Genomic DNA, 24,301 nt, shown 5'->3' with positions numbered 1-24,301 from the left:
AATTTAGATATTCCATGTGCAATAGATCAAGATACCATATTTTTAATACTTGAAGTTACAAGATCAGAATGAAAACTTGCTTAAAGAATTTCTGGTTGTCGAGAGTTTACATTTAATCCTCTTTAAGACAGTTCTTGTTCTGAACTTTTGACTTCATCCATTAAAAATAGGGTAGTGCACAGGGAACATCTAGGTTGTCTCTGATTAAGCAGAGCAATAAAACCAATGATTGATGTTTGATGGCATGCAGCCTAAAGTTTGATGTCTGATATTCAGCATTCTTTCTTGACTTGAATAGTAAATCGACGAGCATTTCAGCTTTAGAAACTATTTTTTTCCTCCTTGGCAAATCAAAACAATACTTACAAAGTGGTTATGGAAGCCTTCTAGTGAGCTTGATCTATCATTTGGAAATGTTCGTGGAACAAAATAGCAGTCTTGAGAACCAAGGTCTAAAACAAGGGAGAAGAAAGCAAATGTTTTCCCCCAATGACATAAAATCACACACAATTAAGTGCAAGTAGTCAAAATGGACAATTTTGTATTACCACTTTCTATAACAGCCTTCCCACATTTGGCACACTTTAGATATATTCACACAAACTTCACTTGATTGGAAATAATGGGAGTTGAATCATAATATAGCTATAGCTGAGAGAAGAGTTAAAAAGGACTAGCCCAGGTTTCTACTTATAGCTAAGTACAGCCACAAGTATGCCCTTTTTCGTGTTGCACTACCTTAACTTACCTTGCTGCTGGTTCGCTTCCCCCCACCTGGTTGGCCATACCTTGTAGGCGTGTGTATGTGTAGTGCTGAAAAAAAAAATGGAAAAAATCCCTCCTCCAAGCCAAAAACAAGATGGCGACACCTATGCAGTGCCGGAAACTCAGCTTCTGAGTTTAAAAAAAAAATCTTTAAAAAAAGATGGTGGTGTCTACGAACCGGCACCAACAGAACCATAGAAACATAGAAGACTGACGGCAGAAAAAGACCTCATGGTCCATCTAGTCTGCCCTTATACTATTTCCTGTATTTTATCTTACAATGGATATATGTTTATCCCAGGCATGTTTAAATTCAGTTACTGTGGATTTATCTACCACGTCTGCTGGAAGTTTGTTCCAAGGATCTACTACTCTTTCAGTGAAATAATATTTTCTCATGTTGCTTTTGATCTTTCCCCCAACTAACTTCAGATTGTGTCCCCTTGTTCTTGTGTTCACTTTCCTATTAAAAACACTTCCCTCCTGAACCTTATTTAACCCTTTGACATATTTAAATGTTTCAATCATGTCCCCCCTTTTTCTTCTGTCCTCCAGACTATACAGATTGAGTTCATTAAGTCTTTCCTGATACGTTTTATGCTTAAGACCTTCCACCATTCTTGTAGCCCGTCTTTGGACCCGTTCAATTTTGTCAATATCTTTTTGTAGGTGAGGTCTCCAGAACTGAACACCGTATTCCAAATGTGGTCTCACCAGCGCTTTGTATAAAGGGATCACAATCTCCCTCCTCCTGCTTGTTATACCTCTAGTTATGCAGCCAAGCATCCTACTTGCTTTTCCTACTGCCGGACAACACTGCTCACCCATTTTTGAGACTGTCAGAAATCACTACCAGTTCTGTGACATCATCATAACATCACCAGTGGCTTGCTACCAGTTCAGGTAAACTGGTCCAAACCAGGAGGAACCCACCTCTATGCGCTACCATATTATTAATTTCACCTGATTTCCAGTCCATGACTAAAATGAGGATAAGTCATCCTTAGATTAATCTTGGAATTAATGTTTTTTCTTGTTATTCCAAAACCGTTTAATATTAGCCTCAAAATAGGCAAAATTTCTAGTCACTGTACATTTCAGCCAAGTTCAAGGATAGGTAGTAGCTTTATAACTCAGCAGCCAGTGTTTTATAGATACAGTATAATCAGTGAACAAATCAGACTTAAAAGGGAAAGAGAAATATTCCCTCCCATCCTTCTTTTAATCCTATTGGTTCTGTAATTTTTATTTTGGAGACCTCACCTACAAAAAGATAAAGACGGGCTACAAGAATGGTGGAAGGTCTTAAGCATAAAACGTATCAGGAAAGACTTAATGAACTCAATCTGTATAGTCTGGAGGACAGAAGGAAAAGTGGGGACATGATCGAAACATTTAAACATATTAAAGGGTTAAATAAGGTCCAGGAGGGAAGTGTTTTTAATAGGAAAGTGAACACAAGAACAAGGGGACACAATCTAAAGTTAGTTGGGGGAAAGATCAAAAGCAACATGAGAAAATATTATTTTACTGAAAGAGTAGTAGATCCTTGGAACAAACTTTCAGCAGACGTGGTAGATAAATCCACAGTAACTGAATTTAAACATGCCTGGGATAAACATATATCCATCCTAAGATAAAATACAGACAATAGTATAAGGGCAGACTAGATGGACCATGAGGTCTTTTTCTGCCGTCAGACTTCTATGTTTCTATTTTGACTGCTAGTTTTGGCTCTTCTACACATGCCAACCTCCTGCTTAATTCCATAACCATCCTCATGATTTCATAACGGTTCATAATATTCATAAAGATTTCAAATGTTATGAAGTTGCAAAGGGCAAACCTAAATATCTAAGAGATACTGTCCAAGCTCATGCCTCTTTATACAACCTCAGACTTAGCCATCCCAACCGAAATAGAACGGAGCAGAAAGCAACAACATTCAAAATCACTAAATGGCCTAATCCTACTAAAACGATTACAGCATACTTGCATAGTAAAAGATGAATACCACAATGGCAATTTTCAGATTAAAAATAGCTTGAACTCTGGAAGCCATCTTGCTTGATAATTAAATGATTGATTTACATCATAAATAGCATTCAGGCTCAAAAGCAGGGGGGTCAAACTGGTGGCCCGCAGGCCGGATGCGTCATAAGCCCACCCCAGCTCTGCAAGTGGAGAAAACATTGTGAAACATCACATGACAACAGCATGACTCTGTGAGTTCGATACCCATGCTCAAAAGGATTTGAAAGGAATTTATCCAAGGATAAGTAGCCCCATTGCAAATAAGGCCTGTTTTTTTAAAAATTTCCTTAGGGACACAGGTCATACATGATAGTGCAATGATGACATAAAAGGAACTTTTTTACAGGTTGGGGAATTAATTAAAATAAATGTATCAAGTCTAGCACAATTTCTACCCACCCATTGCTATATAGGAAAAAAAACATAGCAAACATGCTTGCATATTTCTGTTTTGATAGTGCGAGAGGGCTTCATCTAATCCTTAATGTAAAATATCCATATTGCAGTAGTCATAAGACAGGGATGTCAAACTGGATTTCTTTGAGGGCCGGATCCGCATTGTAGTTCTCCGTGGGCCAACCGGGAGGGGAAGGAAAGGGGGAGCAGGGAAAAGGTGGGACAGATGCATCCTGCAGCACCCTGCAGGTCGAAAACAGCCCAAACTGGGACAAAAATGGGCCCTGCATGGCCCTTTTCAGCCTCCCTGGCCTCCAGCAGCACTCTGGCAGCCAAAAATTGGCACCACATGGCCCATTTTAGCCAACAGAGGCACCACAGGCTGGTCCTTGGGCTGGGGTGGCGCAGCAGGTAAGAGTGCTGTACAGCAGGCCACTGGAGCTGACTGTAGATATGTAGGTCAGTGGTTCAAATCTCATCACCGGCTCAAGGTTGACTCAGCCTTTCATCCTTCCGAGGTGGGTAAAATGAGGACCCGGATTGTGGGGGCAATATGCTGGCTCTGTTAAAAAGTGCTATTGTTAACATGTTGTAAGCCGCCCTGAGTCTAAGGAGAAGGGCGGCATAAAAACCGAATAAATAAAATAAACAATAAATAAATTTCTAGGCCGGTCCGTAGACCCGATTTAAGTACCCTGTGCTTAAATCTGGATCTGGTGCGCGGGTCTTAAGTTTGACACTCTTGCCCTAAGAGATGTCTCTCTTAATAATCTATAACAAAATGTAGCGCAACAAGAAAACCAAGTCTAAGGACATATACAATAGTCAAGATAATTCACTCACTCAAAGTAAACACTCCCTGATTTCAGCAAATTCAGATTCCCATAACATCAATGCTCTCTATACGGTATGTAGGTTCAAAGACCCATGATTTGATTGTCTGATTTCCTTTATCAATATATGAATGTGTATATAAATTTATATTTACCAAATAATAATACAATGGAGATTTTAATATTAAATACTCAGTATCAAACTGAAACTACTATTACATAAATGCTATTTTGATATGAATGCAAACAATACTTTTTATATTATTCTTAATTTGGGGTGAAAATTAAATAATTTTAAATTTGCAATATTTAATGCTTTTAATATTGATATATTTTTACTTTTTTATCAATACTCTGAACTTTCTAAATAATAGAATGTTCACAATTTAAAATATTATTGAAATGAAATCTGCATTGAAATAATGCAATTTATCAAGATGTATAGCATCACATTAAAAGGAAATCAAAACAAATCCAATGATTTTGAGCTAACATCTTTAGCTCTTGGAATATTTATTTTATTTTATTAATCAAACTTGTATGCCGCCCCTCTCCGTAGACTTGGGGCGGCTAACAGCAGTAATAAAAACAATATAAACAAATCTGATATTTAAGTTAATTTTAAAAAGAAACCCCAATTTAAGAGACCAATCATACATACAGACATACCATGCATAAGTTTTTTATGAGCCATGGGGAAGGGAATATCTCAATTTCCCCATGCCTGACGACAGAGGTGGGTTTTAAAGAGCTTACGAAAGGCAAGGAGGGTGGGGACCATAGTTCCCTCTAAGCTGAGCAGTGAGCAATCGCTCACTTAAAAATCATCATCAACTCAGAGTTTTCCAAACCTGCCCAGAAGCCGAGAGGGAAAGAGTGAGAGGGAAGGAGAGAGAGAGGAAGAGAGGAAGAGAGAGAAACAGATAGAAAAAAGAGAGGAAGGAAAAGAGAAAGAAAAAGAATGGGAGTAAGGAAGAGAGAAAGAAAATCAAAATCTAGTTTGAAACTAGCTCAACTATTTAAGTGGCATTTTGATATTGATAGTTGCCCTATTATGAGCTCACTGTTATAGACACACAGTACAGTATTTTATTTTGAAATTCTCTGAGGCAAAACAGGGTGGGTTTTTTGTTTGTTTGTTTGTTTATTTATTTAGTTATTATTTCTGTGCCGCCCAGTCCCAAAGGGACTGCCGCTCAGACACTATACTTTTCCGCCCACCCCCCAAAAATATTAGAGGGAACACTGGTGGGGGCAACTCTGATATCTGGGGGGAGTTGGTTCCAGAGGGCCGGGGCCGCCACAGAGAAGGCTCTTTCCCTGGGTCCCGCCAAACGGCATTGTTTAGTCGTTGTTTATATTCGTTGTTTTCAATGAATATAAATGAAACCTTTGATAAAATGTATCCAATAAAAAACTCACTAACCTTTGCGAAATATATTCATATCCATGGTGGAAATTGTGTTGCTGCGAGATGGGAGCAAGCCACCTGTAGGAATGCAGTAGCTATCAGTATCTGAGGCAGTACGGGAGATGCTACATGCCTCCACCGGAGAGCGATCGGAAGCATGATGAGGCTTTGGAGGACGTGGTGGAGGGACATCTGGAATAGTCTCCAGCTTTGAACCTTGAGTCAATGAACTCTCTGGAAAAGTCCGTGGAATCTGGTAAGTACTTCCAGGTGTGGAGGGAATGTCATAACTAAGGGAGAAATGCCTCATCTGCATATCGAGAGAAGAGGATGCAGATGAAGTGCTGAAAACATGTTGTTCTCCATCTACATCAGTTCCAGAGGGAGATGCCTTTGGTAAAACATCTTGAGAATAACTCCGCGGTAGATTATAAAGACTGCCATCTACTGAGACTGACGCCGCTCTTGATGTGGGGGAATCATAGACACTATGTTGCTGGAAATATCCATTCACTGCGTGCTTGTTGAGCGATTGCACAGAACTTTTATGGGAAGGCACATTATCATTACAATCTGTTTCAGAGCAGGCAGATTTTGCTGTATCGGCTGACAACCTAAATATTGAATGAAAACAAACCAAAAAAAATGAATGCATTGGTATATTTCTTTCAGAAACAATTTTTTTCCTAAAATAAGAAACAAAAATAGATAATCACAACTCTGTGTCAAACAGGCTTTAACTTTATGTGTATTGCTAACATGCACATACAATATAAAAGGGCCTGAAGGGAGAAACTGGTTTTTGGTAAATCATAAGACACTAGGACTGCAGGTATTAATGTGGCATTTTGCATTCTTAAATTCAAAAAGTAGATGCTTTTATGATATACTGTATTTACACATCACGTTGCTAAAAACTTTCGGCTCTCATTCTGTCTATAGATTTTAGTCAGCAAGGCTTCTAAGGTATCTCTTCTTATAAACTTCAATGTTAGTTATCTGCACAGGATTGATTGATTAATAATAAAATACTAATTACAGGTGAATCTCAAAAAATTAGAATAGCGTGCAAAAATTGATTTTATTTCAGTAATGCAACTTAAAAGGTGAAACATAATAATTTATTTATTTATTTGTTTGTTTATTGTTTATTTGTTTGTTGGTTGGTTGGTTGTGGTTAGCTCCGGCCCAGCTCCTGCCCCAAGGACTGTGGATGTGGGGGAGACATCCACATGCTGCAGGCCTGTTTTGCCCCCGGTGGAATCTGTTGATGAAGGCTCCTCTGACCAAGAAGACATGAGTGACAGGGAGGAGGAGAGTGTGGCAGACAGCTCAGAAGGAGAGCAATTATCTAGCTTCAGAACAAGAGTTAATGATACAGCCACGCATGCGGAGAGCGATGCATAGGCAACAACAACTGAGAGATTATCAAAGAAAATGAGGCCACCTGTGGTTGGGTGGGGCTGTGGTAATTAGTGAGGCTGCTATAAATAGCAGCCTGTGGGTTTGGCCATTGTGGAGGATTATCTGATCCTTGTGTTTCGTGACTGCTTTACTGACTTTGACCTTTTGTGTGCTGATTTTTCCCCGCTTTGAAACTAAACCAGGGCAAAGTGTGCTTCACTTTGTGAAAGAAGGACTGTGAATTGCCTCACAGCTGCAAGCTAAGTATCACAGAACTGATAAGGGACTTGTACAAATTACCAGTTTGTTTGGAGACAGTGCTCTTTGCTATACCAAAAGAGGGTTTAGTTTAAATGAATTTTCATTATAAAGAACATTGTTTTGAATTTTCAAACGTGTGTGTGTCTGAAATTTGTACCTGTGAATTTTTGGGAGGAGTCTACCAGAGAGCCCGACAGAACAATTTATCTATCTATCTATCTATCTATCTATCTATCTATCTATCTATCTATCTATCTATCTATCTATCTATCTATCTATTCGACTTCTATGCCGCCCAATCCTGAAAGACTCAGGGCGGCTTACAACAACAGTATGAATACCAAAAAAAGGATACAATTTCCATTCTCTTTTTCTAAACTCCCCCAATTTCTTTCTTGTCATTTTATATACCCGATATATAAGAGATTCTCATTACATGCAAGGCAAGATAGTTCAAGCTGTGATTTCTCATAATTGTGATGATTATGGGGTATAGCTCATGAAAATATCCAAATCCCCCATCTCAGAAAATTAGAATATTACATGCAATCAATAAAACAAGGATTGTACATAGAACAATATCGGACCTCTGAAAAGTCTAAGCATGCATGTGTACTCAGTACTTGGTTTAGTTCCCTTTCGCAGCAATTGCTGCCTCAATGCGGCATGGCATGGAAGCTATCAGCCTGTGGCATTGCTGATGTGTTATGGAAGACCAGGATGCTTCAATAGCGGCCTTCAGCTCTTCTGCATTGTTCAGTATCATGTCTCTCGTCTTTCTCTTGGAAATGCCCTGTAGATTCTCTATGGGGTTCAGGTCAGGCAAGTTTGTTGGCCAATCAAGCACAGTAATCCCACAATCATTGAACCAGGTTTTGTGCTTTTGCCAGTGTGGACAGGTGTCAGGTCCTGCTGGAAAATTGAAGTCAACATCCCCATAAAGCTTGTCTGTGGAAGAAAGCATGAAAGTGCTACAAAATCTCTTTGTAGATGGATGTGTTGACCCTGGATTTAATGAAGCAGTGGACTAACACCAGCAGATGACATGGCTCCTTAAATCAACATAGACTATGGGAACTTTTATTTATTTTATTATTTATTAATCAGATTTGTATGCCACCCCTCTCCGCAGACTCAGGGGGGCTCACAGCATAAGCAATACAATGTAAACAAATCTAATATTTAAGTTAATTTTTAAAACTCCAGTTTAGAAACCAATCATACATACTAGCATACCATGCATAAATTTTATAAGCCTAGGGGGAGGGAAAATGTCAATTCCTCCATGCCTGATGACAGAGGTGGGTTTTAAGGAGCTTACGAAAGGCTAGGAGGGTGGGGGCAACTCTGATATCTGGGGGGAGTTGGTTCCAAAGGGTCGGGGCCGCCACAGAGAAGGCTCTTCCCCTGGGTCCCGCCAAACGACATTGTTTAGTTGACGGGACCCAGAGAAGGCCAGGTCTCATTTGCATCTCAGTTGGAAACCAAGGACCCAGATTATGGAGGAAGAATGGAGAGGCACACACAGAAAGATGCTTGACATCCAGTGTGAAGTTTGCACAATCTGTGTTGACCGAACAATGCAGAGTTGAAGGGCGCTATTGAAGCATCCTGGTCTTCCATAACACCTTAGCAGTGCCACAGGCTGATAGCTTCCATGCCATGCCGCATTGAGCAAATGCTGTAAAATGGGACCAAACCAAGTAGTGAGTACATATGCATGCTTATAATTTTCAGAGATCCGATATTGTTCTAAGTAGAAATCCTTGTTTTATTGATTGCATGTAATATTCTAATTTTCTGAGATGGGGGATTTGGGTGTTTTCATGAGCTGTACCCCATAATCATCACAATTATGACAAATCATGGCTTGAACTACCTTGCCTTGCTCTCTCATATATTATGTTTCACTGTTTAAGATGCATTGCTGAAATAAATGAACTTTTGCACGATATTCTAATTTTTTTAGTTTTACCTGTATATTCTTATTAATTTATTTAATTGAATTACCGTAATTTGAATTTGTATGTCACCCACTCACTGAGGACTCCAGGTAGCTAAATTGCCTTAAATGTGCTGGTTTATTGTTTTTTAACTCCTTTCTTTCTCTCAAATCTTAAAAAAATACTTCCATAACTTGTTATGAATTTTTCAGTTTTGGAATAATGAACCGTGTTTTTTGGACTATAAGACGCACCACGATTTCAAAGAAGTAAATAAGAAAAAAAATTGTTGTCCTTCCCAGCCCCCAGGAACATTCTGCAAACCTCTGCGTGCCCCATTTTTTTTGCAAAAATGGGCCCCTTTTTCACAAAAACGGACCGATTTTTCACCCATTTTTGGAAAAAATGGGCATATTGAGAATTTGGAAAGCCTGCAGAGTGCTCCTGAGGGCTGGGGAAAGGCAAAAACACCTCAATGTTTGCAAAAAAATACCCAGGCCCATTCATTGCAAAAATGGGACATAGGGCAGGACTTCGGGAGGCAAAAATGGTTGCATTCGGTGTATAAGATGTACCGACATTTCCACCATATTTGGGTGTGTGTGTGTCTTTTATACTCCCCAAAATACCGTAGTTCTTCAAACTAAGAAATAATGTTTTAAAGGTATATAAGTTATTTAAGAAATACAGTGATACCTTGTCTTACGAACTTAATTGGTTCCGGAGGTGGGGTTTCGAGAACTTCTGTGTTTTTGTGACGGTGCGATTTTGCTGAGGCTTCCCTCACTGGGAAACCCCACCTCCGGACTTCCGTTGCCAGCGGAGCGCCCGTTTTTATGATCCTGAGATTCCCCTCCTGGGATTTCCCTACAGCATCGCAAAAACGCAGAAGTCAGGAGGTGGGGTTTCCCATGGAGGGGAGCCTCAGGGGAATCCCAGGATCACAAAAATGGGTGCTTCGCTTGTAATGGAAGTCCGGAGGCAGGGCATCCCAGTGGTGGCGGCGGGTTCGTAAGGCGAAAAAAGTTCGTAAGAAGAGGCAAAAAAAATTCCGAACCCCAGGTTTATATCTTAAAAAGTTCGTATGACGAGGGGTTCGTATGACAAGGTACCACTGTACTGTTTTAAAGTTATTTGAAGTTATAATTTGAAAACAACTGTTTAAAACAACATATTTTTTGGGGGGGATGGGAATATATATGTATACAAGCCAGGGACAAAAATGCTGTTCAAAAGCAGCTGTGTATACCACTTTGCTTTTACATATGAGTGGACTGACCATCTGGATTCCTGCAGCATCCTTCCTTATCACTATCTTCATTAAATTATAGAATTTAAAGTTGTCTTTTTTATCAAATCCAAACCTGCTCTGTGAAGAAATCCAAATTAAACCATCATTGACAAGTAGCTACCTAATATCTCCTTGGCTAGATCCAGTGAGAGCAAGTCCACCATACAGTATAACTAATTAATTAGTGTCACTGCTACATTGTTTTAGAGTCAGGACCATTTCTAATGTAACATGCCCTAAGTTAAGAAAAGGCTGGGTTTTTTACTTTCTGCTTTTTTAGTTTCAAAAGAAGAACACAGCAATAGCACTTAGACTTTATATACCACTTCTTAGGGCTTTACAACCCTCTCTACAGAGTTTACGGAGTCAGCATATTGCTCCCAACCATCTGGGTCTTCCTTTACCAACCTTGGAAGGATGGAAGGTTGAGTCAATATTGAGCCAGGTGAGACTTGAACTGCCAAACTGCAATCAGCTGGCAGTCAGCAGAAGTAGCCTGCAGTACTGCATTCTAACCACTACACCACCATGGCTCTTAAACATAATCAAATTACAATGTCTTTCGGCTTCTCAAGTCTAACTATTACTTCATAGGATTTATTTTCTATTGTCTTGATTGTTCTAGGCATGATAGCCAAGTTATGATCTGTTCCATATAGAGTAAAAAGGGATTACTACTTCCTTATACAGTGATACCTTGTCTTACAAACTTAATTAGTTCCGGGACGAGGTTCTTAGGGTGAAAAGTTTGTAAGATGAAACCATGTTTCCCATAGGAATCAATGGAAAAGCGATTAATGCGTGCAAGCCCAAAATTCACCCCTTTTGCCAGCTGAAGCGTTGTTTTTGTGCTGCTGGGATTCCCTTGAGGTTCCCCTCCATGGGAAACCCCACCTCCGGACTTCTGTGTTTTGTGATGCTGCAACGGAATCCCAGCAGGGGAATCCCAGCATCGCAAAAATGAGCTATTCGCTGGCAACAGAAGTCTGGAGGTGGGGTTTCCCAGCGAAGGGAGCATCAGTGAAATCACAGCATCGCAAAAACACCGAAGTCCTCGAAACCCCACCTCCAGACCTCTGTGTTTTTGCAATGCTGCGATTTCACTGAGGCTCCCCTCGCTGGGAAACTCCATCTCCAAAATTCCGTTGCCAGCGAAGCGCCCATTTTTGCGCTGCTGGGATTCTCCTGCAGCATCACAAAAACACGGAAGTCCAGAGGTGGGGTTTCCCATGGAGGAGAGCCTAAGTGGAATCCCAGCAGTGCAAAAACAGGTGCTTCGCTGGCAACGGAAGTCCAAAGGCGGGGTATCCCAGCGACGGCAGTAGGTTTGTAAGGTGAAAATAGTTTGTAAGAAGAGGCAAAAAAATCTTAAACCCCGGGTTTGTATCTCGAAAAGTTTGTATGACGAGACGTTTGTAAGACGATGTATCACTGTATTTACTTCACATGAGAAAAGGAATAAGACATAACGTTCTAAGCTTTTAGCAGACTATGTTTTGGGAGGACAATTTTATTAGCAAGTAGCAAAACTGTAAACAATGCAGAAATTTCTCCACTTCAAGCCACTCTGGATACATCGGGTAGTAATTATTTGCACCACTTATGAAAATCCACAGCAAAATGCACAAGATGCACAAATACACACACAAGCAGGTTTTTTTTCCAAACAGGTTTTTAGATTTGTGGTTAATTTCTAAAGACAAACCCCAAACACTCACTGCAATGGAACTTTTTTACTTTCAAAATCCTCCAGCAGTAAATACTCCTCCACTTCTTCCAAGATGAAAGAGCTGGGTTTTTTGAGTGCATGATAAAAATTAAGAGATCAGTGAGGGAAATCATATTTTGAACAGTAACCCTAACCCTTTTGAACAGTAACAGTAACCCTTTTGAAAAAAACGTTTGATAAAAAGAGCAATTTTAAAGATAAAAGATCATTGCATACAAGTTGATTTTCAGATTTGCCCCCTCCAGGCAAGAGTTCTCCGTCACCGCTGCTACCAGTACGGTTGCGTGCACAGCTCTGCATGACCGGTGGGCAGGCGTATGCACCCACATGAGATTTGGTTTCTGCACAGGCGCAGGAAATAAAATCTCACACAAGGATGCTCGCACTTGTGAGATTTCACAGATTTTTGGCGGGTTACTTGCTTCTGCACATGTGCGGAAGTAAAGAAATCACCAAAAATTGGCAAAATCTCGTGTGCGTGAGTGCCATCACGTGAGATTTGGCTTCCTGCGCGTGCGCAGAATACAAATCTCACACGGGCATGCGTGCCTGCCCACCTACCATACTATAGAGTGGCCTGTACCAGAAGCAACCCAATATTGCAGCCCTCTCTAAATAGTTTACAGAGTCAGCATATTGACCCCAATAATCTGGGTCCTCATTTTACCGAGCTCAGAAGGAGGGAAGGGTGAGTTAACCTTGAGCTGGTGAGAACTGAACTGCCAAACTACTTGCAGTCGGCAATCTTCAGAATTAGCCTGCAATACTGCATTCTAACCACTGCATCACCCTGTACAGTAGGTAATGAAAACTTTTTAACCTCCCAGAAGCTACCTATGATAACTATATAACATTTTAATGACACAAAAAGTCCAGTGCTTACCTTGTTGGTTCAGGCTTCTTACTTTGACAATTGACTAGTAATAGGTAATCTTGTGGATCTTCATGATTGGAGGCGGATTCTAACGGTGGGATATTAATTAACTGATATGGAGGAGGCAGGGTTGGCTCAGCTTGTACAGATGATAGGGAAGTACTGACAGTTAAAGGTAATGTGGCCGGTGCCGGCAGAGAATTGCCAGGTGGTTTCACAGCATCTACAAAACAGAATATGCAGCTGGGTTACTAAATACTCTGTTGATTGAATGATTCATTGATTCATTGATTCATTGATTCATTAATTCATTCATTGATTCATTGATTCATTCATTGATTCATTCATGCATGCATTCATTCATTCATTCATTCATTCATTCATTCATTCATTCATTCATTCATTCATTCATTTTGTAGTACAGGTAGTCCTCAACAGCTCAAAGTTACAACAGCACTGAAAAAATGTGACTTATGACTGTTTTTCACAGTTGCACAACCTTTGCACAATCCCTCTGGTCACATGATCAAAATTCAGACGCTTGGCAACGGGTTCGTTTTTATGACCGTCGCTGGGTCCCAAGGTCATGAGTTTTGCGACTCTCCAACAAGCAAAGCCAGATTCATTTAACAACATAGTGACTAACTTATCAACCACAGTGATTCACTTAGCAACTGTGGCAAGGAAGGTCATAAAGTGGGACAAATATCCCATTAACAAATGTCTCACTTAATAACAGAAAAATGAGACTGAATTGCGGTCATAAGTCAAGGACTACCTGTACCCAGTTCTAGTTGGCTAACAGCAATGATAAAAACTTAAACAATAAAAACAATAGAACTAAACATCAAGGAAAGGCTGATGCCCACCCAACATTTATTTCTATTCATCTATTCAATCCCTTAGGCTCCAACCTTACCATCCCAACTCCTGGGGCAATGGCCACTTTTTGATGGCTTTCCAGGAACTTCAAAGTGTTGGTTATGACCTATAAAGCCCTTCATGGCACCGGACCAGATCATCTCAGGGACCACCTTCTGCTGCACGAATCCCAGCGACCAGTTAGGTCCCACAGAGTCGGTCTTCTCCGGGTCCCGTCAACTAAACAATGCCGCTTGGCAGGACCCAGGGGAAGAGCCTTCTCTGTGGCGGCCCCGGCCCTCTGGAACCAACTCCCCCCAGAGATTAGAATTGCCCACACCCTCCTTGCCTTTCGTAAGCTACTTAAAACCCACCTCTGCCGCCAGGCATGGGGGAATTGAGATCCTCTTTCCCCCTAGGCCTTTACAATTTTATGCATGGTATGTCTGTATGTATGTTTGGTTTATATGATAATGGGTTTTTAATTGTTTTTAGCATTGGATTATTATTGTATGCTGTCTTATTATTGCTGTTAGCCGCCCCGAGTCTTCGGAGAGGGGCGGTATACAAATCCAATAAATAAATAAATAAATAAATAAATAAACTTAAGAAAACGAGTGCTAGCTGGTTCTAAAAGGGAACAATGTTCTATGGAGAAGAGCTTACTGTAGGAAAGACATGATTCCTAGATCCACTAGACCAGTGATTTTCAACCTTTTTTGAGCCACGGCACATTTTTTACATTTACAAAACCCTGGGGCACATTGAGGGGGGGGGGCTAAAAAAAGTTTGGACAAATTTTTTTTCTCTCTTCCTCCCTTTTGCTCTATTTCTCTCCCTCCTTCTTTCTCTCCCTTCTTTTTTGCTCTCTCCATCCCTCTTTCTTTCTCTCTTCCTTCCTTCCTCTTTTTTGCTCTCTTTCTCCCTACCTCCCTCTGTCTTTCTCTCCCACCTTCCCTCTGTCTCTTTCTTTCTTTCTCTTTATCTCTTGCTCTCTCCCTTGCTTACTTTGTCTCTCGTTTTCTTTCTCTCTCTCTCTCTTTCTTTCTTTCTTTCTCTCTCTCTCTTTCTTTCTCTCTCTCTCATTTTCTTTTTCTCTCTCTTTCTCTCTCTCTTTCTCTCTTGTTTTCTTTTTGTCTCTTACTTTCTCTCTTTCTCTCTCTTGCTTTCTCTCTCTCTCTCTCTCTCTCTCTCTCTTTTTTCTTTCTCTCTCTGAGTTTCACGGCACACCTGACCAGGTCTCACGGCACACTAGTGTGCCGCGGCACACTGGTTGAAAAACACTGCACTAGACAGTAACATTAAAGCAAATGATCTGAAGCATGGCCAGTCTAGCAATATGATGGAAAGGCTAACAATTTAAGGGAGAAACAGTGCCACAACCTGGCTATGTGGAACCTTAAAATGATAACCATTCTTTAAATTGACCTGCAAAGAAACTGGGAGTCAGTCAAGCTTGCGCAACAAAGGTATAACATGAGCAAAGTGAGCACCCATACTGTGAAAGCTGCTGCATTCTGGACTGGTTTTAATCTGCATGTAGAGTACAGTGCAATAGTCCAAGTGGTAAATAATCATAGGAACATAGAAACATAGAAGTCTGACGGCAGAAAAAGACCTCATGGTCCATCTAGTCTGCCCTTATACTATTTTCTGTATTTTATCTTAGGATGGATATATGTTTATCCCAGGCATGTTTAAATTCAGTTACTGTGGATTTATCTACCACATCTGCTGGAAGTTTGTTCCAAGGATCTACTACTCTTTCAGTAAAATAATATTTTCTCATGTTGCTTTTGATCTTTCCCCCAACTAACTTCAGATTGTCCCCCCTTGTTCTTGTGTTCACTTTCCTATTAAAAACACTTCCCTCCTGGACCTTCCTTCCTTCCTTCCTTCCTTCCTTCCTTCCTTAATTAATTAATTAATTAATTAATTAATTAATTAATTTGTATGCCGCCCCTCTCCGCAGACTCGGGGCAGCTCACAACAGTAACAGAAAACAATATGTAATACAAATTCAATAATTAGAAAGCTAAAAACCCATAGTTTAAAAAACATGCACACAACGTACGATACATAAACAGTATAGGCCTGGGGAAGATATTTCAGTTCCCCCATGCCTGACGGCAGAGGTGGGTTTTAAGGAGTTTGCGGAAGGGATATTTAACCCTTTAACATATTTAAATGTTTCGATCATGTCCCCCCTTTCCCTTCTGTCCTCCAGACTATACAGATTGAGTTCATTAAGTCTTTCCTGATACGTTTTATGCTTAAGACCTTCCACTCAAGTATGAGTGGCCATGAGTAAGGCTTCTTGGTTCAAGAATAGGTACAACTGGTCCACAAAATGAATCTGTGCAAAGATTCCCTAGTCGTGGCTGCTACCTGATTCTTGGGAAGGAGAAGCAAGTCCACTCAAACCAGCTATCAGCTTTGCGTGGGAAGTGCTATACCACTGAGAGCCCCAAACCCCAAAGCTTGTCCATTTTGCTAGGATTGAGTCACAGCCCGCTCATTCTGAGCCAGATCCTAACAATCTCCAGGCAAAAGATTAGAAGTGAAACAGTGTCATCTGTTCAGCTGATGAGACTACACCCCATGCCACCAGATGGCCTCACCCAGATGTTTCATATTTTAAAAGTGTGTTAAAAGATTCAAAATCTGGGGCATTCACATTGTGTGCGACCAGGGTTAAATTTTTCCCACTTCCAAAACCATTCTAACAGATACAGGCCATGGAGGAAGAATGATTCCCACTTCTAGTCCCTGCAGCCAGTCCAGAATGTTATCATGGCTGAAGCAGCAGTGGGTTGCTACCAGTCTCATCCAGTTTGTAGAACCGGTAGCGGTGATGGCAGGAGGCTCTGCCCACTTCCCCCAGATGCTTTTGTGCGTGCACATGAGCATAAATGCACGCACAAAGCGGTAGTGATGGAATTTAGAACCCATCACAGGCTGAAGGTACTAAAAGCCAAGAAGTTGCACTTGGGGAAAAGGAATCCTCAATCTGAGTATTGTATTGGCAGTTCTGTGTTAGCAAATACTTCAGAAGAAAAGGATTTAGGGGTAGTGATTTCTGACAGTCTCAAAGTGGGTGAACAGTGCAGTCAGGCGGTAGGGAAAGCAAGTAGGATGCTTGGCTGCATAGCTAGAGGTATAACAAGCAGGAAGAGGGAGATTATGATCCCGCTATATAGAGTGCTAGTGAGACCACATTTGGAATACTGTGTTCAGTTCTGGAGACCTCACCTACAAAAAGATATTGACAAAATTGAACGGGTCCAAAGACGGGCTACAAGAAGGTCTTAAGCATAAAACGTATCAGGAAAGACTTAATGAACTCAATCTGTATAGTCTGGAGGACAGAAGGAAAAGGGGGGACATGATCGAAACATTTAAATATATTAAAGGGTTAAATAAGGTCCAGGAGGGAAGTGTTTTTAGTAGGAAAGTGAACACAAGAACAAGGGGACACAATCTGAAGTTAGTTGGGGGAAAGATCAAAAGCAACATGAGAAAATATTATTTTACTGAAATAGTAGTAGATCCTTGGAACAAACTTCCAGCAGACATGGTAGATAAATCCACAGTAACTGAATTTAAACATGCCTGGGATAAACATATATCCATCCTAAGATAAAATACAGAAAATAGTATAAGGGCAGACTAGATGGACCATGAGGTCTTTTTCTGCCGTCAGACTTCTATGTTTCTAAGTTCAAGATTTCACCTAAATGCTTCTACAAGAACTGAAAAGTATTAAATATAATACATGTTGATTTAAACTTTAAAAATTAGTAATGTTTTGATTATATAATACAGTGTTCCCTCGATTTTCACGGGTTCGAACTTTGCGGAAAGTCTATACCACGGTTTTTCAAAAATATTAATTAAAAAATACTTTGCAGTTTCCCCCCCATACCACAGTTTTTCCCACCCGATGACGTCATATGTCATCGCCAAACTTTCATCCGCCTTTAATAAATATTTTAAAAATAAACTTTAATAAATAAACATGGTGAGTAATAATCTAAATGGTTGCTAAGGGAATGGGAAATTGTAATTTAGGGGTTTAAAGTGTTAAGGGAAGGCTTGTGATACTGTTCCTAGCCAAAAATAGTGTATTTACTTCCGCATCTCTACTTTGCAGAAATTCAACTTTCGCGGGCGGTCTCGGAACGCATCCCCTGCGAAAATTGAGGGAACACTGTATATCAGCTACTCTTAATATCTTCAAGATAGAGAGATAATGATAGCAGGCTGCATATATTCTGTAAAAGAATTGTGACTGTTAGGTTCCCAACCTCTTAATCAAGATACGCTATCAAATTGCCTATGTTCAGATATGATGTCTCTGTATCAGACAATCTTCACTTGCCCCTTTAAGATGTGAATATTTACATTATTAATCACATAATCATGTTTGCAAACAATTCATTATTCTTTTCTGTACTGTTATACAGTAACAACTAAAATGCAGAACATAAAATGTCAGAGAGGAAAATAGAGTTTGTGTATTTATTTTATAAAATTGTCAAATAAATACACAAACTCTATTTTCCTCTCTGACATTTTATGTTCTGCATTTTAGTTGTTACTGTATAACAGTACAGAAAAGAATAATGAATTGTTTGCAAACGTGATTACATGATTAATAATGTAAATATTCACATCACAAGAAGTAGTTCAGCCTCTGACTCTGAGATGCTTGAAGTGACCGTTTTATATTCTTGTATTTATTTTAATGCTATTGCAGCTTGATGGGTGTGTTATAGAATGAATGGGTTTTTATTAAAAAAATAATGATGATGAAGGGAAAAATTCAACATCATAACAAACAACAGCAAATGTCGCCTTTGTAACGAAAAGGATGAAACAATTGACCATTTGATCAGTGGCTGCAACAAAATTTCATAAACTGACTACAAGCAGCATCGTGATCAAGTTGCCAGATTATTCACTGGAAACTTTGCCAAAAGTCTGGATTTGAATGCAGTAAAAACTACTGACACAATCAAATTGATAGGGTTTTTGAAAATAAGTGGGTTAAGATTTTATGGGGCTTTAAGAGCCAAAGAGCCAAAGATGATAGATTCAGTAATACTGGATGAAAGTCATATACAGTGATCCCCCAATTATCGCGAGGGTTCCGTTCCAAGACCCCTCGCGATAATCGATTTTTCGGGATGTAGTGGTGCGGAAGTAAAAACACCATCTGCGCATGCGCGCCCCTTTTTCCATGGCCGCACATGTGCAGATGGTGGAGTTTGAGTGTGGGCGGCGGGGAAGACCCAGGGAAGGTTCCTTCGGCCACCCAACAGCTGATCTGCTCCGCAGCGCGGCAGCAGCGAGGAGCCGAAGATGGGGTTTCCCCGTTGCCCAGGCAACGGGGAAACCCCATCTTCGGCTCCTCGCTGCTGCCGCGCTGCGGAGCAGATCAGCTGTTGGGCGGCCGAAGGAACCTTCCCTGGGTCTTCCCGCCGCCCAGGCAAAGGGGAAACCCCAAGATCGCTTGCCGCTTGCCCGTTCACCCGCCCGCCCGGCTGCTCGCTTGCCCGTTCACCCGCCCGCCCGGCCGCTCCGCTTGCCCGTTCGCCCGCCCGGCCGGCTGCTCGCTTGCCCGTTCACCCGCCCGCCCGGCCGCTCCGCTTGCCCGTTCGCCTGCCCGGCCGGCTGCTCGCTTGCCCGTTCACCCGCCCACCCGGCCGCTCCGCTTGCCCGTTCGCCCGGCCGGCCGGCTGCTCGCTTGCCCGTTCACCCGCTCGCCCGGCTGCTCGCTTGCCGCTCGAGAGCAAGAGGGGGAGAGATAGAGAAAGAGAGAGAAGGAAAGAAAGAGATGAGAGAGGGAGGGAGGAAGAGAGTGTGAGAGAGGAAGAAGCAAGATAGAGAAAGAGAGAGAGAAAGAAAGATGAGAAAGGAAGGGAGTGATGTCATCGGGTGGAAAAATCGCGATATAGCGTTTCGCAAAGATCGAGATCGCGAAACTCGGGGGATCACTGTACTTTCATTACCCCAGAATCAGAATCAGCTAACATCAGCTAACAATAATAACTAATAGGGGCTTTGGTCTTATCTGATACGCCTCTTCTCTGAAATGTGGATATGGCATCCAGGAATGGGTTAAATTCGTCTGCTCTCTGATTGGACTGAGTCTGTTTAGATGCCGCCCTTGTTGCTATGCCAATTGGCTTAAAACGAAGAAGCGAAGCACAGACTACATTGTGCCATAGTCAACTGAAGACATTCGTCCAGCCTTACTAAAGCAGTGGACATAGACCCTGTAGGGCGGGGCTGGATGCTATATCCATGTGGTTGAAAACATGCTTAATATAACAGGTATTAAAAAGAAGAAAGGTTTATTCATTGATTTATTCAAGGTGATGCTAGGATTGGATAATAATTGGAGGGGGAATTGAGGGGGGAAAACAAAATACAGTGTTCCCTCGATTTTCGCAGGTTCAGTCTATACCATGGTTTTTCAAAAATATTAATTAAAAAATACTTCATGGGTTTTTTCCCTATACCACGGTTTTTCCCGCCCGATGACATCATATGTCATTGCCAAACTTTTGTTTGCCTTTAATAAATATTTTTTTAAAATAAACTTTAATAAATAAACAGGGTGAGTAATAATCTAAATGGTTGCTAAGGGAATGGGAAATTGCAATTTAGGGGTTTAAAGTGCTAAGGGAAGGCTTGTGATACTGTTCATAGCCAAAAATAGTGTATTTACTTCCGCATCTCTACTTCGCGGAAATTCGACTTTCGCGGGCGGACTCGGAACGCATCCCCCGTGAAAATCGAGGGAACACTGTACAGTGGTACCTCGAGATACGAGTTTAATTCGTTCCGGACCTGGGCTCTTAAGTCGAGCAGCTCTTATCTCGAACGACTTTTCCCCATAGGAATTAATGTAAATAATTTTAATTGGTTCCAGCCCTCAAAAAACTCACAAAGTTAGTCTAAATTATGCAGAAAGACATGTTTTTAATGAAGAAATGTACATGTACATATAAATGAATAATGAAGTTTCTTTCACTTAACTTGTAAACTTTCTTAAACTTTTAAATTTACATATGTTCAACTTCTCTGCCACCCAATCCTGTAGGACAGAGGTCCCCAACCCTTTTTGCACCAGGGACCGGCTTTAAGCGATCAAGAGAGGAATGGGTGAATGAATGGACGGAGGGTGGGAAGGAAGGAAAGAGGGAAGGGACAGGAACAGAGGAAGGAAGCAAGGAAACTTATGAAAGGGGAGAGTAAGAGAGGAATGAGTGAAGGGAGGGAGGGAGGGAAGAAGGTGGGAAGGAGAAAGAAAAGAAGAAATAGAGGAAGGGAAGGTAAAAGAGAGAAAGAAAAAGAGCAAGAAAGAAAGAAAGAAAGAAAGAAAGGGGGAAGGGACAGGAACAGAGGAAGGAAGCAAGGAAACTTATGAAAGGGGAGAGTAAGAGAGGAATGAGTGAAGGGAGGGAGGGAGGGAAGAAGGTGGGAAGGAGAAAGAAAAGAAGAAATAGAGGAAGGGAAGGTAAAAGAGAGAAAGAAAAAGAGCAAGAAAGAAAGCTGCAAGCACCCCCCCGAGCCCCCCAGGCCGGCTGCAACCTTTTAAAACAAGCGCGCCGCTTCGCAGCTGTCTCCTGAAGCCGAACGCGGAAGTTAGCGTTTGGCTTCAGGAGACAGCTCCTTGGCGCTTGTATCTCAAATTTGGGCTTGTAAGTAGAACAAAAATATCTCTCCCCTCCCAGCTCTTATCTCGAGTTGCTCTTAAGTAGAGCAGCTCTTATGTCGGGGTTCCACTGTACTTGCAAATTGAAGTTGGGTGTTTACTGGAGGAAAACACCATTGGTGTACCAGACATGACTGGAGGCCTCTGACTGGAGGCCTTGGAGCAAGTTCTTTGATACCTGAAAATACTGAATTTATCAGGCCTGACCAATCTAATTTTACAAAAAAATATTATATTCTGTGGACTGCCTATATTCTTATATGCCAACTTAATGATTCTGAATTTCTTAGTTAAAACTTGAATTATTAGGTTACCACAGACTGTAAATCTAACCGTAGAATACCCACACGTAGTAAAAGAAAACTTATTGCAATGCAGAAAGATACATTTATTTAGTTGGTGTAAGATTGAGAACTGCCTCTGGATCCAAGCTATGGATATCGGCCCAACTGTTTATCCAAGGGGAAAAAAATTATGGATATTCCCATTCATTCTGCAAAACAGATGTGCCATTCAGTTAATCTGCGTGTTAAATTCTAAAAGTAGAAAACTATAGCAAATATTTTGCAATAGCAAATATTCATCGTTAGCCACAACATTGTCTTAATGTCCAACTACTTCCAAAACAACCTCTAAGCGTGATATAAGGCAAACATTTTCTCAATGTTAAACTTTATAAATATATAAACTTAATCCTTTAAGATTCTGAAAAGTATGTTTCAAAATTGTTTCATAAAATCTGACTTATATTTGCTTTATGCCTCTTTCTAAAATTCAATAATTTAAAACCAAATATTTACAATACATAATTTATTATATTTTTTTGTTTGTTTGTTTGTTTGTTTGTTTGTTTGTTTGTTTATTGATTGATTGATTGATTGATTTGATTTGATTTGTATGCCGCCCCTCTCCGTAGACTCGGGGCGGCTAACAACAGTAGTAAACAGCATATAACAAATCTAATGTTTAAAATAATTTAAAAAACCCTTATTTAAAACCAAACATACACACAAACATACCATGCATAAATTGTATAGGCCTAGGGGGGAAAAGGGTAGTTCAGTTCCCCCAAGCCTGACGACAGAGGTGGGTTTTAAGGAGCTTACGAAAGGCAAGGAGGGTGGGGGCAATCCTAATCTCCGGGGGGAGCTGGTTCCAGAGGGTTGGGGCCGCCACAGAGAAGGCTCTTCCCCTGGGTCCCGCCAGACGACATTGTTTAGTTTAATGGATAATGATATATTTTCAAAAACATTTGTTCTTCCTTTTCCAACAAATGTACTAGCTAATGTCTCTTAATAGTTAAAACTACATTTCTGAATGGGAAACTTTATTAGCTGAGAAATGCATCATAATCTATTTCTCAGGGGAATACCTAAGAAATTGGGGAATACCACATACATAATTCATTATAGTACCCTGAGAATTCCATGATCAAAGGAGCCACATTAAAAGGACTAGCTAAGTTCAAAGGAAGACTTCAAAGGGGCCCCTGGGAGATGATGCTTTTTCTTTTTGCCATGTGTGTACAGGCAATGATTGTCCCATGGCAAGACCTATGCACTTAGATTTTCTTGCTATCTTGGATGGCTATAAATGACAGTCCATTTCTCTAGATCAGTGATTTTCAACCTTTTTTGAGCCGCGGCACATTTTTTACATTTACGAAACCCTGGGGCACATTGAGCGGGGGGGAGGGTGGGGGCTAAAAAAAGTTTGGACCAAAAAATTATCTCTCTTCCTTTCGCTCTATTTCTCTCTCCCTCCCGCTTTTTCTCCCTTCCTTCTTTCTCTCTCCATCCCTCTTTCTTTCTCTTCCTTCCTTCCTCTCTTTTTTGCTCTCTTTCTCTCTCCCTCCCTACCTCTATGTCTTTCTCTCTCTCTCCTTCCCTCCCTCTCTTTCTATCTCTCTCTCTTGCTTTCTTTCTCTTCTTCTCTTTCTCTCTCTCTCTTGCTTTCTCTCTCTCACACTCTTTTTCTCTCTTGCTTTCTTTCTCTCTTTCTTTCTCTGAGCTTCGCGGCACACCTGACCATGTCTCACGGCACACTAGTGTGCCGCGGCACACTGGTTGAAAAACACTGCTCTAGATTGTCTCCCTGTAAACTGCTATCTGTTTGATGCTGCAACTTTGCAGTTACACAGCATACCGAATAATCTTTGTTCCCCAAAAAAACTTTCTTTCAGAAGCTGAAGTGTGGTATTAGAACACAATGGCTATGGTACTTCACGCCAGCAAAACTAGCACACTTCCAGAGGAAAGGAAAAGGAAATTGCTGGCATGGTTGCCAAATAAAAGGAGTTTTTATGCATATGCTCTGGGAATGTGTTGAAGTTCAAAAATTTTGGAAGGAAGTACAGAATGAAATTAATAATATGATAAACATTAATTGGATAATCACGAAAGAATTAGCAACACTAGTTAAACATGGGGAATTACGAGAATTTAAAGAAATCAAAACAGCAGCTTTGGAAAGCGCTCAAGCAGTAGTGGTACTAGGGTGGAAGGATAGTAATAAATGGACAATCCAGAATTGGTACTAGTATATGGTGGACCACATCCACTTCGAAATTATGGGAATAAGATTAAATAACTTTGATGAAAATAAATTGGAGAAGCTGATGGCACGATGGAATAAGGTGAAAAGTTATATCTTAAGTAGAATTTATGACGACACTGAAAAATAAATTCCAATCACTTTTTGTATGTAAAGAAATGTAAACCGGAGCTAAGGAAGAAATTGAAATTTATTGGAAATAATTTAACCCCCTAAATGG

The 24,301-nt window shown here is 40.7% G+C and overlaps 1 protein-coding gene across 1 annotated transcript in view; it reads right to left on the bottom strand.

Moving 5' to 3' along the window:
• The window catches only part of GAB1 (GRB2 associated binding protein 1), a 121,432-nt gene that overhangs the window by 18,382 nt on the left and 78,749 nt on the right, over positions 1–24,301 (bottom strand). The window contains exons 3-5 of the mRNA XM_070757783.1: positions 12,951–13,164; positions 5,455–6,053; positions 367–452 (exon numbers count right to left, since the gene is read on the bottom strand). Of these exons, the coding sequence (XP_070613884.1) occupies positions 367–452; positions 5,455–6,053; positions 12,951–13,164 (899 nt within the window). The remainder of the gene's footprint in view (positions 1–366; positions 453–5,454; positions 6,054–12,950; positions 13,165–24,301) is intronic.

This window comes from Erythrolamprus reginae, chromosome 7 (genome assembly GCF_031021105.1).
Source record: "Erythrolamprus reginae isolate rEryReg1 chromosome 7, rEryReg1.hap1, whole genome shotgun sequence".
Taxonomy (NCBI): Eukaryota; Metazoa; Chordata; class Lepidosauria; order Squamata; family Dipsadidae; genus Erythrolamprus; species Erythrolamprus reginae.
This window is presented reverse-complemented; position numbering and strand designations above follow the sequence as displayed.